The sequence below is a fragment of the Lipophrys pholis genome (assembly GCF_963383615.2).
Source record: "Lipophrys pholis genome assembly, chromosome: 15".
In the NCBI taxonomy this organism is placed as follows: domain Eukaryota; kingdom Metazoa; phylum Chordata; class Actinopteri; order Blenniiformes; family Blenniidae; genus Lipophrys; species Lipophrys pholis.
Window position 1 is genome coordinate 1,448,180 of NC_137642.1, and position 25,608 is coordinate 1,473,787.

Genomic DNA, 25,608 nt, shown 5'->3' on the forward strand with positions numbered 1-25,608 from the left:
GGCTTTTATGAGTTCCCAAACTCACCAGTGCACTCACGGATTACATACTGAAACAATATGAACATCTATTTACTGTTGATTTGGCCACTGCTAACACTGCTAATCTTTTTTCTCAGCCTCAGGATGGCCTGTTTCACCTCCATCGACAGCTGCTTTGACCGCATGTTGTGTGTTCACAGCAACAGCTTCCAAATGCAAACGCCACACCTGGAATCAACTCCAGACCTTTTCACTGCTTAATTGATGACAGGTTAACGAGGGAAGAGCCCATGCAGCCTTGTTATTTTTTTTGCAGCCTTCTGAATCCATTTTCCAATTACTTTTGGTCCCTTGAAAAGGAGGCGGCTACGTATTAAAGAGCTGTAATTCCTAAACCCTTGCTCCAATTTGGATGTGAATACTCTCACATTACAGCTGAGAGTCTGCACTTTAAGCCCAATTGATCATATAATTGTATCCTGAATATGTTTTCATAACCAGCTAAAATAACAAAACCTGTGTCACTGTCCAAATATTTCTGGGCCTAACTAATGATAACAATAATAATAATAATAGTAATAATAATAATGCATTGGTTTTATATAGTGCTTTTCTTGGCACTCAAAGACAAACTGTACTGTAAATGTACCTTTTGAAAGGCAGCCTCTGATTGGTTCATAATTCTCTGACTCAACATAATGCGTTCAAATGCGAAAGCAGAGGAGGATTCTGGAGGAACTTCCTTTCCAATATGCTGAGGAATTATATATGCAGAATCCACACATGTGGTACTAATTCCATGGACCTATGATCTGTCTTCCTTCTTGTTCATTTTCAGCCCCACTCTTAAGCTTTCTGGGTTCAGTTGCTGTAGCATTTCTTGCAGTTCTTGGGCCAGGGACAAGGCCAAGCTGCAGCAGGTCATCCACTCTGCTGAGAAGGCTGCAACCTCCTACCTCTCCAGAGCTGTACATCTCTAGGACCCGGAGACAGGCAGCCGGATTGCCCCTGGCCTCTCTCACTCAGGACGCAAACATTTTCATTCTCTTGCAAAAGGCTCCGGTCCATCAAGACCAGGACCTCATTAGCTTATTCCCCGCCACAATCAGACTGATGAACAGTGGCTGAACTCCCCTTGTTGACTCCCCCACCACCCTCCAACACATATTATTCACATAATGTTTTCTGCTCATATTTAAGTCCTTTCTGACTCTTGCACTTTCTGATATTCAGTTTATTGTTTTGTTTTTCACCTCAGATGCCCCCCCCCCCCAATTTAATTAAATCATTGTACTGTGAAATGTTACATTTATATAGTACATGGCAGTAAAATCTTTGATTGTGATTTTGACAAATGTCTATTTAAGCCGTGGTCAGTATTTAATTTAATTTAATTTAATTTTATGGGCTTCTCATAATTCTCAGATTCACAGCAGACATTTGCCGACACTCTTTTCTCCTGTCATATTTTATTTTTGGGGATATTTTCATCAGTTATGAAGCAGCTGCCAACACAATTTACAGCAATCCAAAAGTTATTCGTCATTATGAACCATTTTACAGGGTTTGTCTTTTTTTTCTTTTCTTTTCCCAGGAAGAATTTGTGAAATGGAAAGGCTCCCTGTTTTTCCACTTCATGGTGACTCTGGTCGATCCAGTCCCAGCCATCGCCAGGTAAACCATGTCACTTGGATTATTTTAGACAGGTTTTTTTTAAGCTTCCTGTTTCTACTGTGTCCATGCTGTGCTCATAACTGCTATTTGGTTCTTTGGTTCGGCCCAAAGCAACATGTTACTAGGACTTTATGTAAGACTTGTGGTACATACACACATTCATAATATTGATGCATGGCCATATGTAGGAGTGGTTGAATCGATCAAGGTGAGACAACATGTAAATAGATTGTCTGGCACAGAAACACAGCTGTGTGCATTTCAGTTGCAACAACAGCAATGATTCAATCTTTATTTATCAAGCACTTCTCATACAATAAAAAGCCATCTAGTCATCTACATGTCAAATTACACCTCCATCCCTGTGTGGAGGAGGAAAAAAGCAAGTCTGAGTATCTTACAGAGTGTGGCTATAATCATATGGCTGTTGGCAGGCCCGCACTGTGCTCCAATGTGTGGGCCAGTTTGAGGCTGATACAACCATGTTCCGGCTATTCACAGCGCAGTTATCAGTCCAAGGGGCTTTATTGTGCGTCCCGACGTGCTACACCAGTCTACCAGATTCCATAGATGTGGGTGGAACGTACATCAGTGGCTATTAGAAAACTTCTTTCTTGGGGGGCGCTATAGTCATTATTCCAGATGAACACACATTGTCTGTCATTGAGATGATAGTCATTTATGTGTCACTTTTTGGTGAGTTTTTGAGCATTCCTAAGCTGTCAAAAAATCCTTCCCATGTTCATTGCCACGACACCAGCTTACTTGAAAACAAAACTTCGCACTGTAGAATTGTCAAGGCAGGGAGATATAGTAAAGCAATTTCATGATATTATAAAGTTTGGAGCATTGGCACCTGCAAGTGTAATGCCTCAAACTGCCTTTGACCAATAGGTGGCGCCAATGCTTTAAGTGGGGAAAAAAAAGTGCAGTACTTATTCTTCTTATTCTTATTCTTATTATACTTATTATTAAAGCAAACTACACAAAGACAGAGGGTATTATCTATGTTGATATAGTATTTTTCTGATGAGGAAGGTTTGCTCAGCCATCGATGGAGCGCAACAGTTTGGAGTTTAGTGATGCACCTGAACGCATCAAACATGTATTAGTGGCATGAAGCTTGTTAACCCGTCAAAATTCATAAATTAGCCATGTCATTGTTTAAGCCGCAGGGTTCAAAGTTTGTGAAAAAAGTAGTACAAAAATTGTGGAAAGTTCCAGTAGTGCCTTACACTCGAAAAAAGTCTTGGTACGCTGAGGGGTAAAATTTAAAGGTACCTGTGCCAGTGTGTACCAGCCCACTTAAAGCACTGGGTGGCGCTATGACTGGCTGAATGTGTGGATGTCTTCAGTCGTTCTTCCATGTGGAGTGCCTCAAGGCTCTATACTTGGCCCTCTTCTGTTTTCCCTCTACCTACTTCCTCTTGGATCGATTCTCCGGAAACATAGCATCGCTTTTCATTTTTATGCTGACGACAGCCAAATTTATTTTCCTCTTAATCAAGATAATGCTTTTTCCGTGAAACCGCTCCTTGACTGCGTTGTTGAAATCAAGGCTTGGTTGTCCTGAACTTTTTACATTTAAACAATGAAAAGACCGAGGCCATGTTGTTTGGGCCCAGTGGTTCCACCAAGGTTCATGTTGATCTGGGTCCTTTAAGGCAACAACCGGCTAAAAACCTCGGTGTCAGACTGGACTCTGATCTTAAATTACATCTACAAATTAAATCAGTGGTCAGTTGAGACAACGAGCCAAAGTGAAACCTTTTCTGTCATTGCATCACTTTGAGATTTTAATCCCTGCTTTTATCACCACTCGGTTAGATTACAGCTATGCACTTTACGTTGGGCTCAGCCAGTCTTCACTCTCACGTCTTCAGGTGATCCATCTATTGTTTTTATTGTTCTACATTGCTTTTATTCTATGTTGTTATTTAATTTTATATATACATATTAGGGATGTCTCTATCACACTTTTTTGCCCCCGATACCGATCCGATTTTTCAGAATTGAGTATCGGCAGATACCTATACTTTTCCCGATCCGATAATTACATTGCTATTGCAAATATACTCAATAGTCTATTTTTGGAGCAACTAAGATGTCTGAAGCTAAAAGCACTATTGGCAGAAGCTTTGTTTAGCTAGAAATTATTGTAAAACTCACTTATTGAATCAAAATTCTTCTCTTTTTCTTTAGTTGTTGTTGTAAACTGAGGGTACATCCACACGACGAAAAAAACGATATTTTTCCTCCCTGGCCTTCTCCCAAAAAACCGTCCACACCTCCCTATGAACACGGCTCAACACGAGGCTTCAGGGCATGTAGTACACATGCCAGGCCTTTAGGGGCGCTGTGACTCACCAAACACAATAAAAAAGCAGAAGAAGACAGACCACATGGAAATTTAGAAGTAGACTTCTGCACATAAACACATAAACCACTATATATAACTCTAGTTTTATAGGTCTATAGCCCCGCTCCGCCTGCTTCTAGCTTCTGCAGCTCGACCGGAGCTTGTAGTCCGTGATTGTTGTGGTCATTAGGTGACGTTGCGGACTGCCTTCTTTTTTTTCAGATTGGCGGGGTGATCGGCTGGATTTGCCGATCCCCGATCACTTACAAATCACTAATATCGGCCCCGATCCGATATCTTCCGATTGGATCGGGACATCCCTAATACATATATATATATATATATATATATATATATATATATATATATATATATATATATATATATATATGGATATTTATATTTTATTTTATTTTATTATTTGTCTGTACAGCACTTTGGCCAACAGTGTTGCTTTTAAAGTGCTCTATGAATAAAGTTGAGTTCAGTCATATGCAATTTGGGCCAGATTCATCAATCTGTGACAGAAATATTTACCTTTCAGTTTTTATGACTAAAAATAGAAATTTGCCAGGCCGTCATGGACATGGCATTTAACGTAAATGCACAATTTTCAATGTGAGTCATTAAAAGCTTGTTAACCCTTATGTTACCACATTTGAAGTTGATACGATAAACGGACTAAGAATACTACATCAAAGTGTCACTCCTAATGCCAGCAGGTGGCGCTATTGCTGTGAATGTATAATGGCAAACCAATGTGATCAGGGCAGCCTTGTGATCAAGCATGTAAAGTTTGAGGCTGATTGGAGCATCCACACGATCGTTATACAGCACTACCTGTTTGATAGCAATGGATGGAAAATCAAACGGTTGCTGTGACCATGCCCTTTGACTTCTGCAGAACAGTTTAACAACTTGTCATCTGGCTGTTTATACAGGCCAAAATTCAAATGTCTCGGACTTTAAAAAAAATAGAAATCACACTTGACACAAAATGGTGGACTTGCTGTTGATCTGACAGAATGGCTGTAATTGACTTCTTGCTGTGGTCCAATGTGCTGCATATGCCTATGAAATCCCATGTATGTAGGTTAAACATGCTTTCCGTAGTAGACGTTGAAAAGTGTAGGAGGTGCTATGGAGCCATTTTCCAGACACGAGCAATGCCAATAAAATAGAAAACAATTTGCCGGGACAAGTGCCTGCAAAGTCTCAAAACTTTTCAAGCTTGTTTAGGGCCTCAAAAATGTGTTTCAAAGTCATGTAAAAATAATAATAATTAAAGTTGCAAACAGCGTTAAATGAGAATGTCAGTCGGCATATGTATGCCATCTAATGAAACGTTAAATTTGGGTTCAGTCAGAGCATGGAGGGGTTATGTACATGGTACTTCCTGTTTCTAGCAGGTGGCACTATTTTCTTTCTTTTTTTTTTTCTATGTTTTTATTTTACTATTTTCAAATTTTTGTTACAAACAATAATACCAACTTACAGCAAAAACAATTAAAACAAAAATAATATATAGTCCGTTGTGGTGAGGATTTGACCTTGGATGCAGTCCATTTCTGCCATTTTTGTTCCAAATCCCACTCTCTGACTCTCAAGCGAAAAGTCAATTTTTCCTGTGTCTATATTTCCTCCACAATGTCCAGCCGTTGTCGCTTTTCAGCTAGTTTCTTGTCAAAGTCCTTTTAATAGCAATGGTCAATATTTTAAAGAGGTAAGTGTCTTTCTTTTCAAGTATTTCACCAGGTATTAATCCCAGATATCCCGTGGGTCCCTGGGTAGTTTTACATTTAAGATTTCCTCCATTATTTGAATGACATTGTTGTTGTTTTTTTATTTGGGACAGTGCAATATACATAGATAAAATCCGATGTGTTGCACAGAGTGTATAGCTTGACACTAATTTGCAACTCTCATCCCAGTATGACTGTATTTTTAAACATGATCAAAAGATGTCCACACCCTCTCCAACATTTCTGTTGTAATTTTAATTGTTTTGCCTTTATGTGCGGGGTTATAAAAAGCGTATTAGGTTTTTCCAACCGAATTCTCTCCATCTTCTCGAGCTAGTAGAAGTTTGTGTGTTGCACATGGAGAGCCAGTCACCGTTAAGTTCTTGTTCCCATTCTGTTTTCAGATGTAATGAGTTTCTTCCACTGCATTCTTGGAGATAGCGACACAGTTTTGATACGATCTTTGAAGGAACTCTCATGTATGCGCCTGTCACAAATAATATCAACTTCTGAATCTCCTCTGATAAATGCCTTTTCACTTCCTTTGGATAAAAGTTCCATAACTGTAAATACAAGTCTTTGTTTTCTAACTTGAATTCTTGTTTGAGTTTATCAAAGGATTTAAAGGTTTTTCCTTCAACAAGTGTACGTATTGCTGTTATTCCTCTCTGTCCACCTGGAAAACGTCTCATCTGACACACTGGGACTAAAAGTAGATGTTTGAGAGGGCCATATTAATAATTTACGATCTCCTTCCATTTTGTTTTTCTTAACAGTCTCAGACCATATTTTCAAGGTGTTACTCAAGACTGTATTATCTTCTCTTAATTTCTTTCCCCCCTAATTTTGCAGAAGGTGGCACTTTATCTATATTGAATTCAATGTGTTTCCACTTTTGGCGATATTCAGGAGAACACCGATAAACTATGTATCGCAGTTGAGACGCACAGTAGTACTGTTTTAAGTCAGGCAGGGCGAGACCTCCTCGTTATTTATCTCACTGGAGTGTTTTGAGGTTTATCCTTGGTTTAGCGCCTGCCCAAATAAATCTAGATATTAATTTGTTCCATGCAGAGAACTGGGATTCTGGGATCCTTACAGGGAGTGAGAGGAAGAGATATAATAGCTTGGGCAGTACATTCATTTTTATTTTCTCTATCCGAGAGCTGAAGTCCAAGATTAATGTTGACCAGCGTGTTTTATTGTTCAAAGTATAATAATTAGATTCATACAGATTAGATAAGTTCTGTGTGATTATTACTCCTTGAAAATTTGACGATTTTGATTCCCGCTTCATTTTATAGTTGCTTCTAATTTTGCTGTTTGCTGTATAATTTAAGCAGAGAACCTGTGTTTTCCAGAGTGGTTAAAAGTCTGGGGATTGTTACAATTTGGTGTTTTAAATAGGTAATAATATTGTCAGCAAACAGACCTATTTTGTGCTCCTCTGTTGCTGTTAATCCCTTCCCGTTCAGTGTATGGTCTGATATCTTGGGCTAGCGGCTCAATAAATAACGCAAAGAGGGAGGGGCTGAGACAACATCCCTGTCTTCTGAGGTAGGGCTGCTCAATTGATCGAATTTTAATTGCGATTACGATTATGGCTCCAGACGATTTCAAAATTCATATAATGGAGGAAAAACGATTATGATGTCGAGCCGATGAACGGGAGTCGGAGGCGGCGTGTTCAGCAAGGAACTGCAAACTTTATTCTCCATTCGACCACACTTCTCAGTAACTTTGCTTTTCTCTTGCTCTCCAACATGAGAGCGCATACGCTGTTTAACACCAAAATACTTCCGACCAGAAACCCTGCCTCTCTACAAAATAAAGTTCCCCACCACCCCACAGGAACTGGGTGAATTATGAACTTCACTGATCACCTCAATGTGGTGTTTTCGTTCTGAGACGTGCATGCACTGTTGCCAACTTCTGGCGAAAAAGGCAAAATCTGTCGATTTTTCAGGTCCTGTTGGTGACTTTTTTATTTTTTGGGAAAAGCGACTAGCGACAAATGTAGCGACTTTTTCTAGTGTTATTAGCGACTTTCTATTGTGTTTGGCGACTCTGAGGTGAAAGCAGGTCTGGTTCCGCAGTCACTGTCGTTAATGAGCAGCGGGTCCTGCTGTGAGCCCCTCCCACGTCCTGAAGCATTGACAGACCTGTGGTCAGTCTGACAGTCTCTCCCTCCCGCAGTCAGACCAGAGGAGACCCTCACCACACTGCGTCCACACTGAGAAGCATGCGCAAGGCCACCGCTGCTTTACTGAGCGTGAATATAAATATATAATAAATATTTATTGAAGTATATCTATCTCTTATTGTATTTTATTTATTTCTTGTTTTCAAAAGAGTGCAGCGCAATAGTTTATTTTTCATTATAATATTACAAGATATTTTTATATATTTAACAGGAGAGTGTTTTTTTTAAACATGTTCAATGAATGCTGTTCCAAATTCAAAGACATAATCGTGTAAATAAATGTGATTTCAATATTGCACCAAATAATCGTGATTATGATTTTTTTCCCACAATGGAGCTGCCCTATTCTGAGGTTGAAGGTGTCTCTCAGAGATCCATTGATCCTCAGTCTGGCAGGAGGGTTACTGTAAAGAGCTTTTATGCAGCTAATAAATTGTTTATTGAAGCCAAATCTCTCCAATACTTTATAGAGACAGGGCCAGCTAACTCTGTCGAATGCCTTTTCTGCATCAAGACTTATTAAGGCTGCGCCAAGTTCCCTTTTATTAATCTGCTCTATAATATGTAACGTGCGTCTGATATTGTCTTGTGTAGTCCTGCCCTTAATGAACCCAGTTTGGCCCTTATCCGTTAAGTCAGGGAGGAGATGTTCCAACCTCCTAGAAATTATGGATGTGAATATTTTATAATCTAAATTTAGTACTGAGATCGGACAATAAGATTCACAAAGCTCTTTATATTTATCTTCCTTTGGTAACACTGATATCATGGCTTCTTTCCATGATGGGGGTATTTTGGGGGTATTCTGAGTCCGATTCAAGCAAGTAATGCGGGTGGGTGCAAGGTCCTCTGGAAAAACCTTGCACCACTCATTAGGGAAACCTTCACTCCCTGGGCTCTTATTGTTTTTCAATTTCTTAATAGCACGATCTAATTCTATCTTTGTAATGGGGTTAGATAAAGATTAATTTTGTCCCTTTCCTATGCAGGGATGATCTTGTGATTGTAAGTATTTATTAATCGTTTCATCTTCAATTGGATCTGAATGAGTATAGTGACATGTAATGCAAAAAGTCAAGACAGTATTCAATGACTTTCAAATCTTAAATATGCAGTTCTTAATTTGTTGAGTCTTGAGGCGTCTTGCCAGAGCCTTTAATGGTTTAGGGCCGAGTTCATAAAATGTTTGACTGATGAATTGAAAAAGAAACAGATTCATAAAACAGAGTTGCATCTATTTATTTTCTTACTTCTTTGAGTTGATCTGTCAGCCCCACATCTTCATCTGTTTTTGTTTCTCTAACCTTTTCAAATCTTCCTGTAATTTTTCCTATTTTAACCTCTTCACTTTATTCATATAGGCCGTCCGTGAAATTAGATTCCCTCTCATATTGCTTTAACAGTATCCCATATTATTGTTGGTTCGACTTCGCTGTTATTATTTTCAGTACACGCCCTAATTTCTGCTTTTATTTCATTCACTGTTGTTAAGTTATTCAGAATCCTAATATTAATTTTCCACAGTCATTTAGATGTATAGTTAGGTAAACTGCATTGTGGTCTGACACATCTGACGTTCCAATTGAGCATTCTTTCACCCTATGAGGTGGCACTATTTCCAATGATTATTATCATGGATTTGATCACATGCAGACTCTAATGCAATGTGGGAAGTTTCAGAGGGATTAGACTATAATAACTGAGGGCGTTCTGTCAATAACACATCAAAATTTGATTGGCTGATGATACTGTCACTCAACATTTCAACCCAATAGCAGCGTCCAGCTTCCATCAGATAATTGATAAAGAAGCTGAAATTGAGAAGGAAATAAAACAATAGCTTCACTTGCTTGCTTGGTAGACATTTAAAATAAACAGCGATCAGCTCTTTACAGTGTTTAGAGCAAATGCACTTAGAGACTCACGGAAGTTTTTAGTATTGAACAATGCACTGTGTGGCACATAACTTTCCTTCCAGCCAGTGAGCAGTTAACTTTAACTGACACGGGGGTAACGTCAGAGCTCCAGATATCTGTTATGGAACACAGAGCTTCAACATCTTGTGTCTTCTCTAATATGACTTTACACATTTTAAAAATTGGAAAAATATTTCTGTTTGACCGATCGTACCACGGCTCCAAGTGGCTAATTACCCAACAACGGTTGTCTGCCCATAACAATGAAGTTCTGTATCCGCTCCGTGATTTTTAGTGCCTTCACACTGTTTGCTGGAAAATCTCTTTCCTTCATCTCCTTCAAAGTTAGCTGCTTCAGACCGCTTCCTTTTTGTTTATTCCGTTCAATAAACTTTACATGCTCCTTGGTGTGAAATATCCCCTTGGAACATGTACTTCACATATATTACAAGTAGCCATCGGGTGTGTAGGCTGAGGTAGCGTGAAAAACCTCTAGGCAGCCAATCCTTGCGCTCGCTCCATCTGGCTGGGAGAACGCTGAAGTTCGAAGACGTGGACTTCCAGTGGCCAGGGGGCTCCCAGTGTGTTCTGTACAGTGGAAAACTTATCAAAATGGCTCTTTGAGTGTTGAAGGTTGCCGACCCCTGCTGTAGGTGAAATGTGATGCAGGGGCTTAATTTTCTACTATTTGGCTGGTGGTGCTGTTGAGCCATTTTGACAGTCACATGTGTATTTACCCCAAAATATCCCCCCAAAAAATGTTTGTTTGTGAATAAGAATTTTTTAATTCCTCTGAAGAATTCCAATAAACACTAAGAAACACCTGGCGTCGCTCCCGGGAGTCCAAAATGAAAGAAGCTGACTTGGACTGGGACTCCATGGTTCAGATGTCGAAGGATCTAAGAAAGTGGAGGGAACTCATTGGTGGTCTATGCTCTGCAAGGAATGGACAGGCTTAAGTCAAAGTCCAGAGGAATTCCAAAAGGGTCCTATGCACTCTTGGTGCTCAGAATTCACCACATCACTATTTGCGCCGCCAGTTTCGCCATCTCCAAAATGTGCGTGTGCAAGGTTCAAATTTGGCTTACCGGTGTGCACATTTTTCCGCCACGTTTATTTTTGAAAATCCCAAAGTTTGTGTGAGAAGTGGTATACACATCATTCAGGCCCTCTTTAGTGCGGATGCAACATTTATAATTGAGGCCCCAGAGCTGGAGACCCTCTGGATGAACCCTAACAGACCCTGAAGATCAAGTCAGAACACATTTGAATAAGATCAAATCAGAGTGTCACTGTGGAATCTTGTGCTGTTTCTGTTCTAGGCTGTGTGAATACTGCCTGCTCCACCTACTGCTGAAAAAGAACCCAGAAATGTTCAGCCAGCATTTCATCGAGTGCATCTTTTACTTCAACTCCTACAGCCAACACAAGACCTACAACAAGTTTTCTCAGAGTGAGAGGTAGGAGAGCTGGCCTCACTCCATCTTCAGCCCTCTTCACACGCATACATCATTTCAGCACATGCATGCGTTGTTTTATAGTTACCGTTAACTTCATGTCTATTAATTATTTGATCCTGGTTGTGTATTCAGAGAAAAGATTCAATTCTCCCTGAAAGGAGATCAGTTTATTGAAAAGCGTTTTTGGATCTACCGCTTCCTGCTCCAACACTTCACGGACGCCCAGCGCTTCAACATCTCTAACAAGATCAACCAGACTGTCTTAGGTGAGCACCGAGCCAACTCCAACGCACAACTAAAAAGAGGCTGCAGAGGCTCCACCACCTGCTCTCTCTCAGGAGTTTGATAAATAGAAAGAGAAACACTATTCATTGTTTCCTCAAAGACTTTTTTCTGCAGCAGGGGCCTGGGGCAGCATTGGGGTGGTGGTGGTGGGAGGGGGCAAATAGCTCCTAGGATAGTAATCTTTGTGCGTAGCCTCTTCGAGAGACAGGCACAAGAATTAATAATGCACTTTATTTGTAACATACGGTACTTTACATTAAAAACATTCTAAGGGCTAAGAATATATAAACTATTTATATTCATTGTATGAGAGGAAAAGACTAAATAATAGAACAAATAATCCTAGGCCAGCATGAAATAATGGACACTGTTAATTTTTGACCCATGTTGTTTGTTTGTTTGTTTGTTGTCGAGCATCTGATCATTTCTGTGGATTTCAGACCGTTTTTACCTCCCAAGATTGTACTAAATCCTTGTGTTGATATCTTCTCTCCAAGCTTACTTTGCAGATGAGGAGCTGCCTCTAGATGCAGATGGAGCAGGAATCTTGTCTGAGACCTTCAAAATCTTGAGTCTGAAGGAAATGAAGTTGCAGGCTGTGTCCAGTCAAGCAAGAGGTGCTGCAGGAGAGGATGTGGAGGAGGAGAACATGCCAAACATGGCCAAGGCTGTCCTGCAGGCTGCTCAGAAGAAGGTGGTGTCTCAGGTAAATCCCCCACACACCATCACATTACGGTGTGTGACACAAACACCATCACATTACGCTTTCACCACAAGTTTTCAAACGGGGACAAGTCAATGTCTCCAAGTAGCTCCACTGTGACCAACCCTGAACATACAATAGTTTCATGCAAGTCTTCAATCTGCCACTCTGTCTCCAATCTCTGATTCTCTGAAGAAACGATTGGAATGATTGGGTAAAATGTCCTTGGAGTTGGATTTGAGAACCACTTGAAGATCTCAGTCCAAAAAGTTTGTTGTGTAGAACAGAACCAAAAAAGATGTGCTTGTGATCCTTCAGCTAGAGAGTATCTGTCACATGTAGAAGGCACTGATAGAAAGATGCGATTCAATTTTGTTTTTGAGTAATGCAGTCTATGGATTATTTTGTACTGGATTAACTTGTACCGTGAATTAATTGAACAGCAATGTATCCGGGAGGTCACCTCCTCCCAGACCTCTGCAGTCATCTCTGAATTCAGATCTTTTGCCCATGCTTCCCTGATTATGTCTGAGGACACTGGAAATGAAAAACATTTTTGTTACCAGTGGTTCGGATTCTGGGGGAGCAGAAGATCCTCCATTAAAGGGTGAAGGGTCAGGACCAAACAGGGGAACGTGAACACGCCCTTAGATATATTTCGTTTATTTTAAAGATGCGGTTTTGTTTCTTCTCTTTTTTTTGATCGACTAGTCTCCAGTGGTTTTATACACAATATGGAGGTTAAAATTGGTATGTACAGTGTTATCTTGATATATAATTCAAGAAAGTTTTGCGGCTTACGGTGTGTTCTGTTTAGTGGGAAACCGGTCCAAATGGCTCCGAGTGTTGAAGGTTGTCGACCCCTGACTCAGACTCATAATTACTAAGTGAGGCAAAGTTGTCCCTGTCCTCTAAGTAAGATTTCAACCCATTTAGCACAGTACCAGTACGTCCCAGCCACTGCTCCAGGCTGTTGAGCAGTATGTTCTGGTCAACTGCATTAAATGCAACTCTGAGATCTCGCCATACCAAGACAGTAGTTTTGGAGGCATCATCATTCACACGTGTGAAGATTATTTTGCATCATGAAACTGTGAATCTGTTGAAAAACACTGTTGTCAATTTTTTCCCCCCAAAAATTGAAGATTCGATATGGGCTGTAGTTAATTATTACTGAAACCTCCAGGTTCGGCTTCTTTAGAAGTGTTTCCATGACTGTAATTTTTAAAGCCTTGAGAACTGCCCTGACTGAAGAGAAATGCTTGTTATCTGCAGTACAGTTGGAGCTATACACTGAAAAACATTTTCAAACAATTTTGCAGGCATATAGGAGTATCAAGGCAGCAGGTTGTGCACTTTAACTGTACAACAATCTCTATCAAAAGCTTGTTGTCTAGTTGGTTAAAATGTTAAAAAGTAATTGGACAACAGCACCCCGTGTGTTAACTGTTAAAACCTGTCCATGCACGGTGATTCGTCCACTCTTTTTGGAACAGTTATCTGTAGGGATGGGTACCTTTCTCATTTGAACCAATACGGTACCGATACTGATACTCAATGGTTCCAATTTTCTGTAGTTTTGTGTGTTTATGTGTTAATAAATGGTAAATTGATTCTCAATTTACCTTATTTTTTTCTCAATATGTAAACTTTAACAAATATATGAAAACGCATCCAACTGTTTGTATTGTAACATCACAGTTATTTCGCAAATTTCCTCAGCATGAAAACCCTTAACCACAATTATGCAGTGTTTTTTTTCTGAATAATATACAAATTAACAGCCAGGTGCTAGTTCAGGGCCGGTTTTGTGTGAAACAACAACAATGGAAAACTGCTTCTACATTCTATACTCGACACTGCTGACTTTGTGTGACAGCGCAGGTGAACTGCAGCACTGGCCCAGCGACGATGTGGGGCCGGCTTGGCACCAGTTTGGCCCCTGATAGGCCGGGACTTTGGTGGTGGAAAGTCAAAGAACTGGTGCTAAATCTGGCCCTGGACCAGAACTAGAACCTGGTTCTTTCTAGTGGAAAAGCCCCCAAGGATGCGTTTTGGTACTGAAACACGGTACCGTTTGATTTTACGTGAATTGGTACTCTATAGAACAGATGGAATTCTGTCAGTACCTATAAAAGTACCTATCCCTAGCTATCTGCTGTGTACCTTAAGCCGCGGTCCCACTGTGCAGTACAGGGCGGGGCGTAAGGGTATGACCATCTGAGTAAAAGCCTTGAGCCTCATTTCTCCTTGTGAACAGCAGTGTCCAGCTCCTGCTGAATCTCCTCCTCCTGTTCCTGAGAGGAGCGTCTGCACCTCGCTGAAAGATGTGACGTTGTGTCGCACGCCGACGTTTCAATCAACCCAGTTAACAAAACAACCAGTGAGCGCAAAGCGGCGGATGTAAACAACAACGGAGGGTTTACGGCCGATGAAATATTGAAACATTGTGGGCAAGTTGAGAGTGGTGATCTTCACTGACCAATCAGCAGACGGCTGCGTTGTCGCTCCTCCTCATAGACCTTTCCTCGGTGCTCGGTACCTCAATGGAGGGGTGACAAAAATCACGATTGCATTTTTTGGTGGTTAAATTCTTTTCTGTACCATCCACAACTTTTATCATTGGGGCCGGTCCCTCTCCTCTCCTGTTTGGGACAAATAAACTCTTATGTATTTCGGTTTTGGGATTTTCCCGTTGTATTTAGGGCTGTGATGTTTGGACTAAGAATCTATTGCACAAGTTGGCTTTTCCTCTACTTCACAGGAAAAGAGCACAATGGTGTAAAACGAGGCCTTTTTTGAGCTGTTATATATTATCCAGTCTCCATCACTTTGTTCCCGCCCACTGTGTGATGTGGAAACCGTTAAATAATGTGGTAATTCCCTGCCCTCTGCATCTGCTGGTGATTTCTTTTCCCCATGTATGATGTCCACTCCCTGTGTCTGTCACTTCATTTGTCCAAAATGCAAGATTGGCCAAATTCAGGTGTCTGATCAGTCTCTGATCTCTGATCACTCCCGAATCTATGACAGCCCTAACTTTGGAACTGAAACTATTTACAAGGTCATCAACAAGAGCTGAGGGCAGGGTGGATGATGGTGTAATTGCCTGAGTGAATAATGCACAGGCGTTATCTTTAATATAACACTTTCTGATTACCCGTACTTCCACTCTGTTCAAATTAGCAGGGGTGGTTGTTTTTATTCAGTAAAACACAGTAATGATCAAAATGAGCAACATTGGTCAGCAGACCCTCGGAACGATTAAGAGCGTTGGTCTGCTTTGACCCACAGGTCCAGAAGAAGGCCTTTATCGAGAACACAGTTCCTCTCATCATCAGTCTGAAGATCCTGCTGGAGCAAAAGCGCTCTCCGGTCCTGAGGGACCTCATGGCCTACCTGCAGGTGAGACCTTAACATCAGTACACATACACACACATTCTGTTTGCCCTGAGTTGAGCATCATCTGCGTTTTTGTGCATGTGTGTCTTCAGGTGACGATGCAAGACTACCGTCATGAGGTGAAGGAGTTTTTTTCTGGAGATGAACAGCTGGCAGCTGAAGTGGAGTTTGCCCTGAAGACAGCAGAGAAGGAGAGTGAGATGCGGGAGCAGATGGAGAGCTGCAGTCTGGTCTCAGGTGTTCAGCCTCCCAATGCACAGGTATGAGCCACGCTTCATTAGTGTTGCTGAAGAGGAATCCCATTGACAGTATAGCACAGAAACGCTTTCACTCCACTCTTCATCACTGTGCCGTTTTAGTTTGACAAATTGAATTAAGCTGGTTCAAAAGATGGACTATATTTGAAGGCGTTGATTGTGAACATATGTCACACTCCTGGCATCTTCTGTTGTACGAGACTACCATCTAGTAAACTTTTTTTTTTACCATCTAGTAAACCTGACCAAATCGTCAAACGATGATTCAAAACTTTGTTTTCTACCAAAGCATTGAATTTACCACCATAGCTTTTTGCTTTTGTCCTTTTCAGGGTTCTTTGTCATTCTTGTGTGGCTTTAGTGAACCTGCTGCATGTTCAAGCTCCAATGCTACCACCTCGTATTCCAGATATGACTAATTAATATTAAGTTGTTGCACTGTTTTCACTTTCTACCACACCGCTCATTTTTTAGTCGTACTCTTTCTGATGCCGCTATAGATTGTTGTTGATCCCTTTCAGACATGTTGCACACAGTGCTCAATTGTTTATCAATTTTCAGACACTGATCTCTCAAAAGTGAACAAATTAGCTCTAAACTGGTCTCGCTGATGACATTGGCAAACTGCCAAGCCGCCTTTAAAAGTGAAATGACAGCTAATCTGGTCAGTTGAACCACAGCGAGAGGGAGCTGCTGTGTTTCCTCATATGATGTAAGAGCAGACTGAATATTGGGACGTGAGCTGCATGTTGGACACCATGACCACAAAAGAAGCAGCAGACTCATGGATCAGAACCTGCTGAATGAAAGAGTCTTGTTTGCTGTGTTTTATCAAGCTTCTTGTAATTCTGGAAACACCTTCAATATTTTCCTCTATCGCCTGTATACACACACCTTCCTCCAGTTAAATGTCTGACACTGTGGCTCCTTCAATGGGTCTGTCCACAGGCTTCAGTTCAGGGCTCTCCCGTCAGGTCCAAGCCTCTCATGCCCTTCACCTTCAACACACCACAGCCCCCTCGTCCAAACTCCAAGCCCACCAGAGTGCCGTTGACTGACTGGTAGGTTTTCATCAAACACAGTGCAGACGTGCACTTTCTGCGCATAAAGTGAAAGAACTGAACCAGGGACTTTGAGTTTTCGTTTTTTGTTCTATTAAATCGCTCACATAACAAATGGAAAAAAAACCTGTGTGTTTTCCTTTTCTCTTGCAAGGCATGAACGCAAAGCTCCGAAAGAGGTGCCAGCCACAGTCCTGTCCAAGTCCGTCTCTCTGGAAGGAACAGGTAGGACCACAAACACATAGTAGTAGAAACTACCATATATAAGTAGACACATAGATGTATAGAAGAGGAAACAAACACACTCATGGAGCTCATTCAGCATGGCTCTAATCACTTGTATTGATGAAACACCAGTGAAAGAATCCTAACTCTGTGAATTTACAACACAGTTTCACCTGGTTTGGTTTGTTCCAAACAGCAGATGTGCAGTTATGATCCAGGATTCCTCTGAGCATCAAAAATATGGCCTTTCAACCTAATATACTTTATTATACTCTGTAAAATTATTCTTTATTTATATATATATATATATATATATATATATATATATATATATATATATATATATATATATATATATATATATATATATTTTTTTTTGGGGGGGGGGGGGGGGTCTGAATACTGTTTAAATTGGAGAGAAAGAGTGAGAGAACAGTTCTGATGTATTAAGATTAATGAAACATTTTACAATCATAATATCAATTATCAGTAATAATAATTTTAATAATTTTTAATCATTTGTTGTCCAAAAACGAGTAGGGAGAAGCAACTTGCCTATCCGGCCCTACCCCTCTTCTATCTTAAATATCGATGTAGATCAATATGTGTGTAGTGAATGGATGGGGCGCTGAGAGGAGGCTGCCATGTTCCTATTTGCCGCTACTCCATCATTTTCCCCGCTGTATCTCCGTCTGACTCAGTGTCTCACTGTTTTGAGTGAATTTTCTTTGCCAAAACCACAGGGAAAATTTTCAGACTGCTTTTAGCCTTCTTTCAGTGGTTTTTACTGTTTGGCCGGCTGGCATCGCTTACCGGTCGTCGCCTCCAATACCGGCTGTCTGGATGATTTTCTCCTGCGGTTGTTGGGAACCATCCGAGCTTCTTCTTGAGTGATCCCGGTGACACTAAGTGGAGTATCCTAAGGGGATTGTCCCGGGTACACTGGTGCTGTGTGCTGAGGCTCACTACGGCTAACAACAACTAGCAATCTGTGCGCTCCATCAGCGTTCAGCATGCTGATGAAATACCTCATCCCGCACCTACTGAGTCTCCAGTACGGCTCACTTCCAAAGTGGATCACGGCCATTAAACAGCTCAGGCTGTTTTGCCAGCCCAGGAACATCCACAGAAGCTCCCAAAGAAAGTTTGTGGGTTCCATTTACACAACAGCAGTATTCAGAGTCACTGCAACCGTGACTTTTTTTTTACACCGGCATCCGGTGTGAAACTTTTCATTTACGGTCGCCCCTCGGCACACCTCGGCCCTGGTAAATAGCTTTTCTGGCATGCGTGAGTAACAAACATGGCTGCTTCTGGAGTGGCATGACTCGCGGCCCGTATTCAAGTGTTATTGGCGATATTGGTAGTTTTATAGTTGTGACTCACCTCAATAGCATCCAGTTCGTCATCTGTCCATTCGAATATAGAGTACTCTCCATTGTCTTAGCATTTCTAGTGTATTGTTTGCCTGCACACATGCAAGTGTGATTTCATTACAAAAACAAGCAACACTGCCCTCCTGTGGTGTGAATACTAACTACATTGTTGTCAGTGTGTCCAATGCTGCAGTGTAAACAGTAAAAGGAGTTGTCATGTGAAACATTGACGTGTAAATGGAGCCTGACTTTGTATGTTTTCTGTTTTTTCTAGTGATTACCAGAGGAGCTGTGATCGACAGAGCCATCAGCACACCCAAAGGTACACACACACACACACACACACACACACACACACACACACACACACACACACACACACACACACACACACACACACACACACACACACACACACACACACACACACACACACAAGCAGTAGAAATGTCTATATGAGCGTCTCCCAGGTCAAAGACAAACCACATCAGAAACACTCCATTTATTTTCCAGCCAAAAAAAGCGGGTCGGGAAAAGTCTTTTTGCATTCAGATTTTTTTCTTTGATCTCTGAAAAGAAAAATTGATAGAAACAAAAAGTTGCTCAAATGGATTACCTCTATTTACAGTGCCGTAAAAAAGTATTTGCTCCCTTCTGGAATTCTTTTCTTTTTTTTTGTTAAATCGTTTTTTTACTATTAACACAAGAAAACGCAGAACATACAGAAATATGAACAGTAAAACCGTGTCACAGTACATCTCAGTTGCCAGGCATTGTTTTTCACTAAATCTCAAGGTAATTAACGTTCTTATGGAATTTTGTAGAAAGGTTTTTTTTTTTGTGCAGCATTTTGAGTTTTATTATCATACACAGGTAATTTATGTATGTGTGGGATGGGGGAGCAAGGGGCGTGATCTCATATCTGAAAATATATCTTTAATTTACTCCATTTTGCAATGTCTGATTTCTTTTGCAGGCGTAGTAAGATCAGTCTTTCCATCTCATGAATCTCCTTGATAACTTCAATCTAATTATCTAGTGTCGGTGCATATTTCTGTAGCCATTTACGAGTCGTTGCTTTCTTAGCTGTAGCAATTAGTTTTTTCAGAAAATATCTATCATGTCCTTTCAATCTTCCCTGTATGTGTAAGTGTTGTGCAAATCAGTGGGATGTTCTGCCCAAAGATGTGTTTTATAACTTCCTGAATACTTTTCCAGAATATTTGGATTTTTGGGCACCTCCAAAAAATGTGGTAGTGATCCGCTCCCCCATCCCCACAATTTCTCCAACATGCACGGGCCCGTTGTGTGAAATGTGTTGTAATTTTAGGAGTAACAAAAAAGCGGTTAAGGTTCCTCCAGCAGAAATCTCGCCAATACATGGAACAAGAGGTACTAGAGGTAGTCTCACATGTTCTCTCATTGTTCACCGGTTATTCTGTCATTGAACTCTTTTTCCCATCTCTCCCGTATGTAGTTTGTGGTCTCCCTTCTATTCTTTCTTATTCCCTGATAAAGTTTTGAAATTATTGAGTTTGTGTTACCAGCAAATGCTTGTATTATTGATTGTATTATTCCACTAGGTTCTGTAGTTGTCTCACTCTTCCTTTTAGTTTCCTAGAGTATTTGTGTAAATATAGATATCAGAAAAATGTGTGCTTTTCCAAATTGCATTTTTCTCTTAGTACCTGAAAACCTTTTAATGTTTTTTTCTTCATTTTACTAAAATAGATATTAATACCAGTCCCCCGGCTAGCTCAGTTGGTAGAGCATGAGACTCACAATTTCAGGGTAGTGGGTTCGTGTCCCACGCCGGGAGCCACCTTCCCGTGGGCTCACCACCTGCAGCAAGGTTCTTAAATGGTGCATTGTGATCTGGGTGACAGTGCTCAGACTGTCACCCCCGCGACCCGGAAACGGATAAGCGGAAGAAAATGAATGAATGAATGAAAGATATTAATACCATTGTTGAATCCAGAATCCATTTGCTTGGGTTGGTTTCAGTATCATATGCGATCCATCCAAGTTTTTTAATCTGGTCCCATAAATTTAATTGTTTTATTACTTCAAACCAAATATGCAAGGTGAATGAGGTGATGGGGTTTAAATCCTCTCGATGAGTTACGGTTAGTTTGTAATCTCTAATCATTGATTGTATTGGAGTTCCCTTGCATTCGTTTCCATTTCCTTGCATTTTGTTTCATATCCACTGTCACACCAAAGGGCTGTAGTGTTTAATTGGAAGGAATAATAATAGTCTCTAAGGCCTCGTTCACACTGCAGGAAAATGCTACCCAATTCAGATGCTCACAGTGACCAATATCTGATCTCTTTTGTGGCCATGTTAAAGCTCCAATTCTGATGTTTTCACACCAGATACAGGCCTTGTTCATTTGTGGTACCAATTCAGATATTTTCTACATGCGCCTGTTTCGTCTTTGACGTGTGACTGACGTCACTAATAAATGCCAAAGGAAGCAGCTCCGCTAATATGTTAAAAGCTGTGCTCTCCTTTTTCCTCACAGCTCCTCTCCCTCGCCATGTTGTCTAGATTCCTACACAGGCTGAGATCTGGGTTGGTTTTTAGTGAGGTGTGTAGGTTTTACCTTGTTTGGGCTGGAAACAGTGAGTCACATCTGGCACCCTGCGTACCATCCATATTTACTTCTGTCAATTGTGTCTTCTGCACTCTGGGGCCCGAACCTGTTTGGTCCGATCACATTCACAAGACAATCTGATACTGAGTAAACCAAACTCCAAGGTATTTAAGTGCTTTTTGAGACCAGCCAATGGGCAGCTTTTGTTTAAGATCAGGCGGTGGGCTAGAGTTAAATGCTAATACCTGAGTTTTTTGGATGTTAACTCTATATTCAGTGTATGTACCAAATCTATCAAGAAGATCCAAAAGGACAGGAAGGCCAACATTTGGATTGCTGACATAGAGCAATTCGTCATCCGAATACAATGCTATTGTATGTTCCCTGCTGTTGAACTTGTGTCTTATTATCTTTTAATTTATTCTGTGCAGCGTCTAAATCTTTTTTCTTGTTTTGGTTGTGAATAGAGAGATTTATAATATGTTTGAAATGCAGCATCAATCTCATCCAGGTTACTGTGTGTTTGTCCTGTTTTAGGGTCTGATAGTTTATATATTGATTGTAGAGTTGGTCTTTTTCTTATTTTTCTTGCTATTAATTTTGTAGCTTTCAGTCCTCCTTCATAATATTACTGCTTTGTTTCTGCTGGTTTCTTTAATTGTGGCCATTACTTGGGGAGCTTGTTTCTTGCTGTGTTTCGTTTCGTTTCCAACTCTTTTAAATTATTCTCAAGTTCTTTAAGTCTATTTTCTTTTACTTCTAGAATTGCTGTGCTAAGGGATATTAATTTCCCTCAAACAAGAGCAATCTGAGATTTCTGACCTCCGCCAAGGGTCGACATGGACACAGGAATCTGACACATATTCCACATCTAGATCAACTGCCTAATAAGACAATATTTGCAAAATGATCATTTCCTATTGTAACAATTATTTTGATCCGCATCACCCCCACAATTTAATGGATTCTTCCTTTGATCAAAATGCACCTGTGTGCTAATTTTTATGAAGATCCACTCTTTAGTTTTTGAGATATCTTGTTAAGAGACAGACAAATAAACACAGATGATTTTATAACCTCCTTGGCGGAGCTAATAACTGCCTCTAATGTATCCCAGGGTATGTTTGGGTTCAATTCCCAATTGTCATTAATCTCAAGGAAGGACCTGAGTTCAGATTTTATTTGTTGTATCACTGTGCACATAGAAGACCATTCTTCACAAGAAGCAAAGCCATATGATACTATACTACATACATATGGACAAATACTAGATGTATGAAAAATATGTAAAATATCAATTAGAAATGATATCTAAAACTACATTCCACAGGATTTATGTTCTCAAAACAATTCTGAAATCTCATCCATGGACGAGTTGTCCTACAATCGGTCAGAAGAGGAGTTGAGACCTTTGCTGCAGGTCTCTGCTGTTAGCTGTTAGCAGTTAGCTGTTAGCTGTTAGCAGGTCCTCCTCGGTCTTCACAGAGCAAGAAGACCTGAAGAGAATCTCTCCTCGATGGTGTGATCCGTTGGTCATGCCAAGTGATGTTTGCCAAAAAAACGTCAAAATGTTGCCAAACAATCACTGGCCCGCTCGGGCGAGGTGGGTAGATGATTCACTTGCCCGGGCAAAGCTTTTACTCGCCCCGGACGTTCGGACAGGCCTTAATGTCGAGCCCTGCCAAAGCAAGCAAAGCCCAAACCACCAACTGAAGACTGGATAAACATTGTTCAAGAGATTTATATGATGAAAAAACTCTCCTTTTCCATCACACAACTAAAGGACACATTTATATAGAAAAAAGTTGAAATGATCAGAATATGTCAAGTCTGTGACTTCAGACATTTTCTGAACACACTATTTGAATCAATACTTCTACATGTATATTTTTGTCCTATTTGAAAATATAAGAATCAATAGGCTACCCCTCCCCCATGTCGTTTTTATTTATTCTTTTTTTAAATTCATATTTTATTAAATAAAAAAACAACAGCATTTTGTGTTTACTGGGTTTATCTTTGTCTGATATTTGCTTTAGTTTGATGATGTTGAACATTCAATTTGGGGAAATATGCAAAAATGCTTTTTCACGGCACTGTACATGTAATGTACAGTATTCAAATCATAAGATATGGTGAGGTTACTTTCCATAAACACTCGCCACTAATTTCAAATAGAAACCTCATGCTTTTTATTACCTCTTTTTATTACCTCTCAATGTCTTTCGCAAACGACTTGCATGAATAATCATTTCTAAAGAAGACACAGCTTTGTCAAAACAAATATAACTTTAATGGGTTTTAATAACTAAAAACATCAAACCAATCTGGAAAAAACTAACCAAAAACCAGGAAACAAACCAAGAGCAAATATAGAATGAAACAAGACTTGAATGAGGCAGGCTTCATAGAAACATGTTGAAGGAATCAAACCGTCTCCTCTGTGATCCAGGTGTCAACATCAACCTAACTTTTGAAGAAGGACTCAGTGCGATCTTCAGTGAACAGGGAACAGGTGAGTTTCTCTCCTTCATCTTCCTATGAGAAGTATGTGACGTTTGCATGTTTTTAAGTGGAGGTTCTTCTTCACAGGTGCTTCTGAAGACTCCAGTCTCCTTCATGTTTGCTCAAATGAACCGCAGTAAGTCTTCAACACATTGACACATCGTCTGTCCATCAGCCCCGACCTGAGCTGCTCCATTCTGCTAGATTAGTATCAGGAGTCATTTGTGGCAGCGTCTCTCTCTTCATATCAGCCTCTCACTACGTTCCAATGAGAGACATTATAGCTTCACATCAGTCAGTCCTTCAAAAGCTCTTCTGTCAGGCTGGAGGAGACCAGAGTGACAGAAGAGACAGACTCTCTAAATTCACAACTGTTATCACACTGAACTGTGTGTGTGTGTGTGTGTGTGTGTGTGTGTGTGTGTGTGTGTGTGTGTGTGTGTGTGTGTGTGTGTGTGTGTGTGTGTGTGTGTGTGTGTGTGTGTGTGTGTGTGTGTGTGTGTGTGTGTGTGTGTGTGTGTGTGTGTGTGTGTGTGTGTGTGTGTGTGTGTGTGTGTGTGTGTGTGTGTGTGTGTGTGTGTGTGTGTGTGTGTGTGTGTGTGTGTGTGTGTGTGTGTGTGTGTGTGTGTGTGTGTGTGTTTCTCTCTCAGAGCTCCTGGTCTCAGACGGTGGAACGTTCAGTCTCCTTTACGCCAGAAAAAAAGACTTTCCAGAGTTTAACTGATGATATATTCTCATATTTGTTCTTTTTGTCTGTACTTTATCAATCTGGAGTTTTTAATCTTTCATCCGAAAGGTGATCTTGCTTTCCATGTTTATACTTCTATTTTTCCTCTTGACTTCAACTGATGAATCAATAAAGCACTTCTTGAAGATGAAACGTATTTCAGGCTTGTTATGGACAGACTCCTGGACCACTGGACCCTAGAGAGACAACATGGCGGTGTCACAGTTATGAGCAGGGCTCAGTTTTTCCATCCATAATTTCAGTCAGATGCATTTATTCCACGGTTGAGCTTGAGCCTATCATTTTGGATTCTCTAATTCGGAACTTACCATTACATTTGTAAGGAAAACAAAGTGTTTAAAAAGTGCTGTGGGAAATGCTTTTTAACCATTCGAGACATTCAGGGCTTTTAGCCTCCATTATTTGAATTGTTGACAATTTGACAATACAAACAAATGATTTACAATTTGGATTCTCATCTAATAATGGTAAATATATACCCACATGTCGTAAGAGCTTTTCTTCTCCCCATCCATCCATCCATCCATCCATCCATCCATCCATTGTCCTCCGTTTATCTGGCGCCGGGTCGCGGAGGCAGCCATCTAAGCTGGGATGGCCAGACTTCCCTTCCCCCAGACACGTCCTCCAGCTCTTCTGGTGGGACCCCAAGGCGTTCCCAGGCCAGCCGAGCGACATCGTCCCTCCAGCTTGCCCGAGGTCTGCCCCAAGGCCTCCTAGCAAGTTAGGGCTTTTCTACCAAAAAGAACCAGGTTCTAGTTCGGGGCCGGTGCCAGAGCCTGTTCTTAAATGAGCACCACTAAAGAACCGGTTCTTTTTCCACCGTTAGCAGAGCCAAGTGAGAGCCACGTCATTACATCACTCCAAAACATGACGTGCTGATCCTCATCCCAGTTGCTTCACACTCAGCTGTGAACCGTGCCAGTGCACGCTGAAGGTCCAGGTTTGATGAAGCCAGCAGGACCACATCGTCTGCAAAAAGCAGAGACGAGATCCTGTGGTCGCCAAACCGGACCCCCTCCGGTCCCTGGCTGTGTAGAAATTCTGTCCATAAAAGTTATGAACAGAACCGGTGACAAAGGACAGCCCTGCCGGAGGCCAACGTGCACTGGGAAC

The 25,608-nt window shown here is 40.8% G+C and overlaps 1 protein-coding gene across 1 annotated transcript in view; it reads left to right on the forward strand.

Moving 5' to 3' along the window:
• Positions 1-24,624, forward strand: part of ncapd3 (non-SMC condensin II complex, subunit D3) — a 61,082-nt gene extending 36,458 nt beyond the window's left edge. Inside the window, exons 24-35 of the mRNA XM_080482255.1 lie at positions 1,574-1,653; positions 11,196-11,333; positions 11,466-11,599; positions 12,116-12,324; positions 15,616-15,726; positions 15,816-15,983; positions 16,929-17,041; positions 17,196-17,266; positions 18,917-18,964; positions 23,692-23,754; positions 23,832-23,880; positions 24,395-24,624. Coding sequence (XP_080338381.1) covers positions 1,574-1,653; positions 11,196-11,333; positions 11,466-11,599; positions 12,116-12,324; positions 15,616-15,726; positions 15,816-15,983; positions 16,929-17,041; positions 17,196-17,266; positions 18,917-18,964; positions 23,692-23,754; positions 23,832-23,880; positions 24,395-24,464 — 1,254 coding nt within the window. The 3' untranslated portion in view covers positions 24,465-24,624. The remainder of the gene's footprint in view (positions 1-1,573; positions 1,654-11,195; positions 11,334-11,465; positions 11,600-12,115; positions 12,325-15,615; positions 15,727-15,815; positions 15,984-16,928; positions 17,042-17,195; positions 17,267-18,916; positions 18,965-23,691; positions 23,755-23,831; positions 23,881-24,394) is intronic.
• Positions 24,625-25,608: the final 984 nt, after the last annotated feature.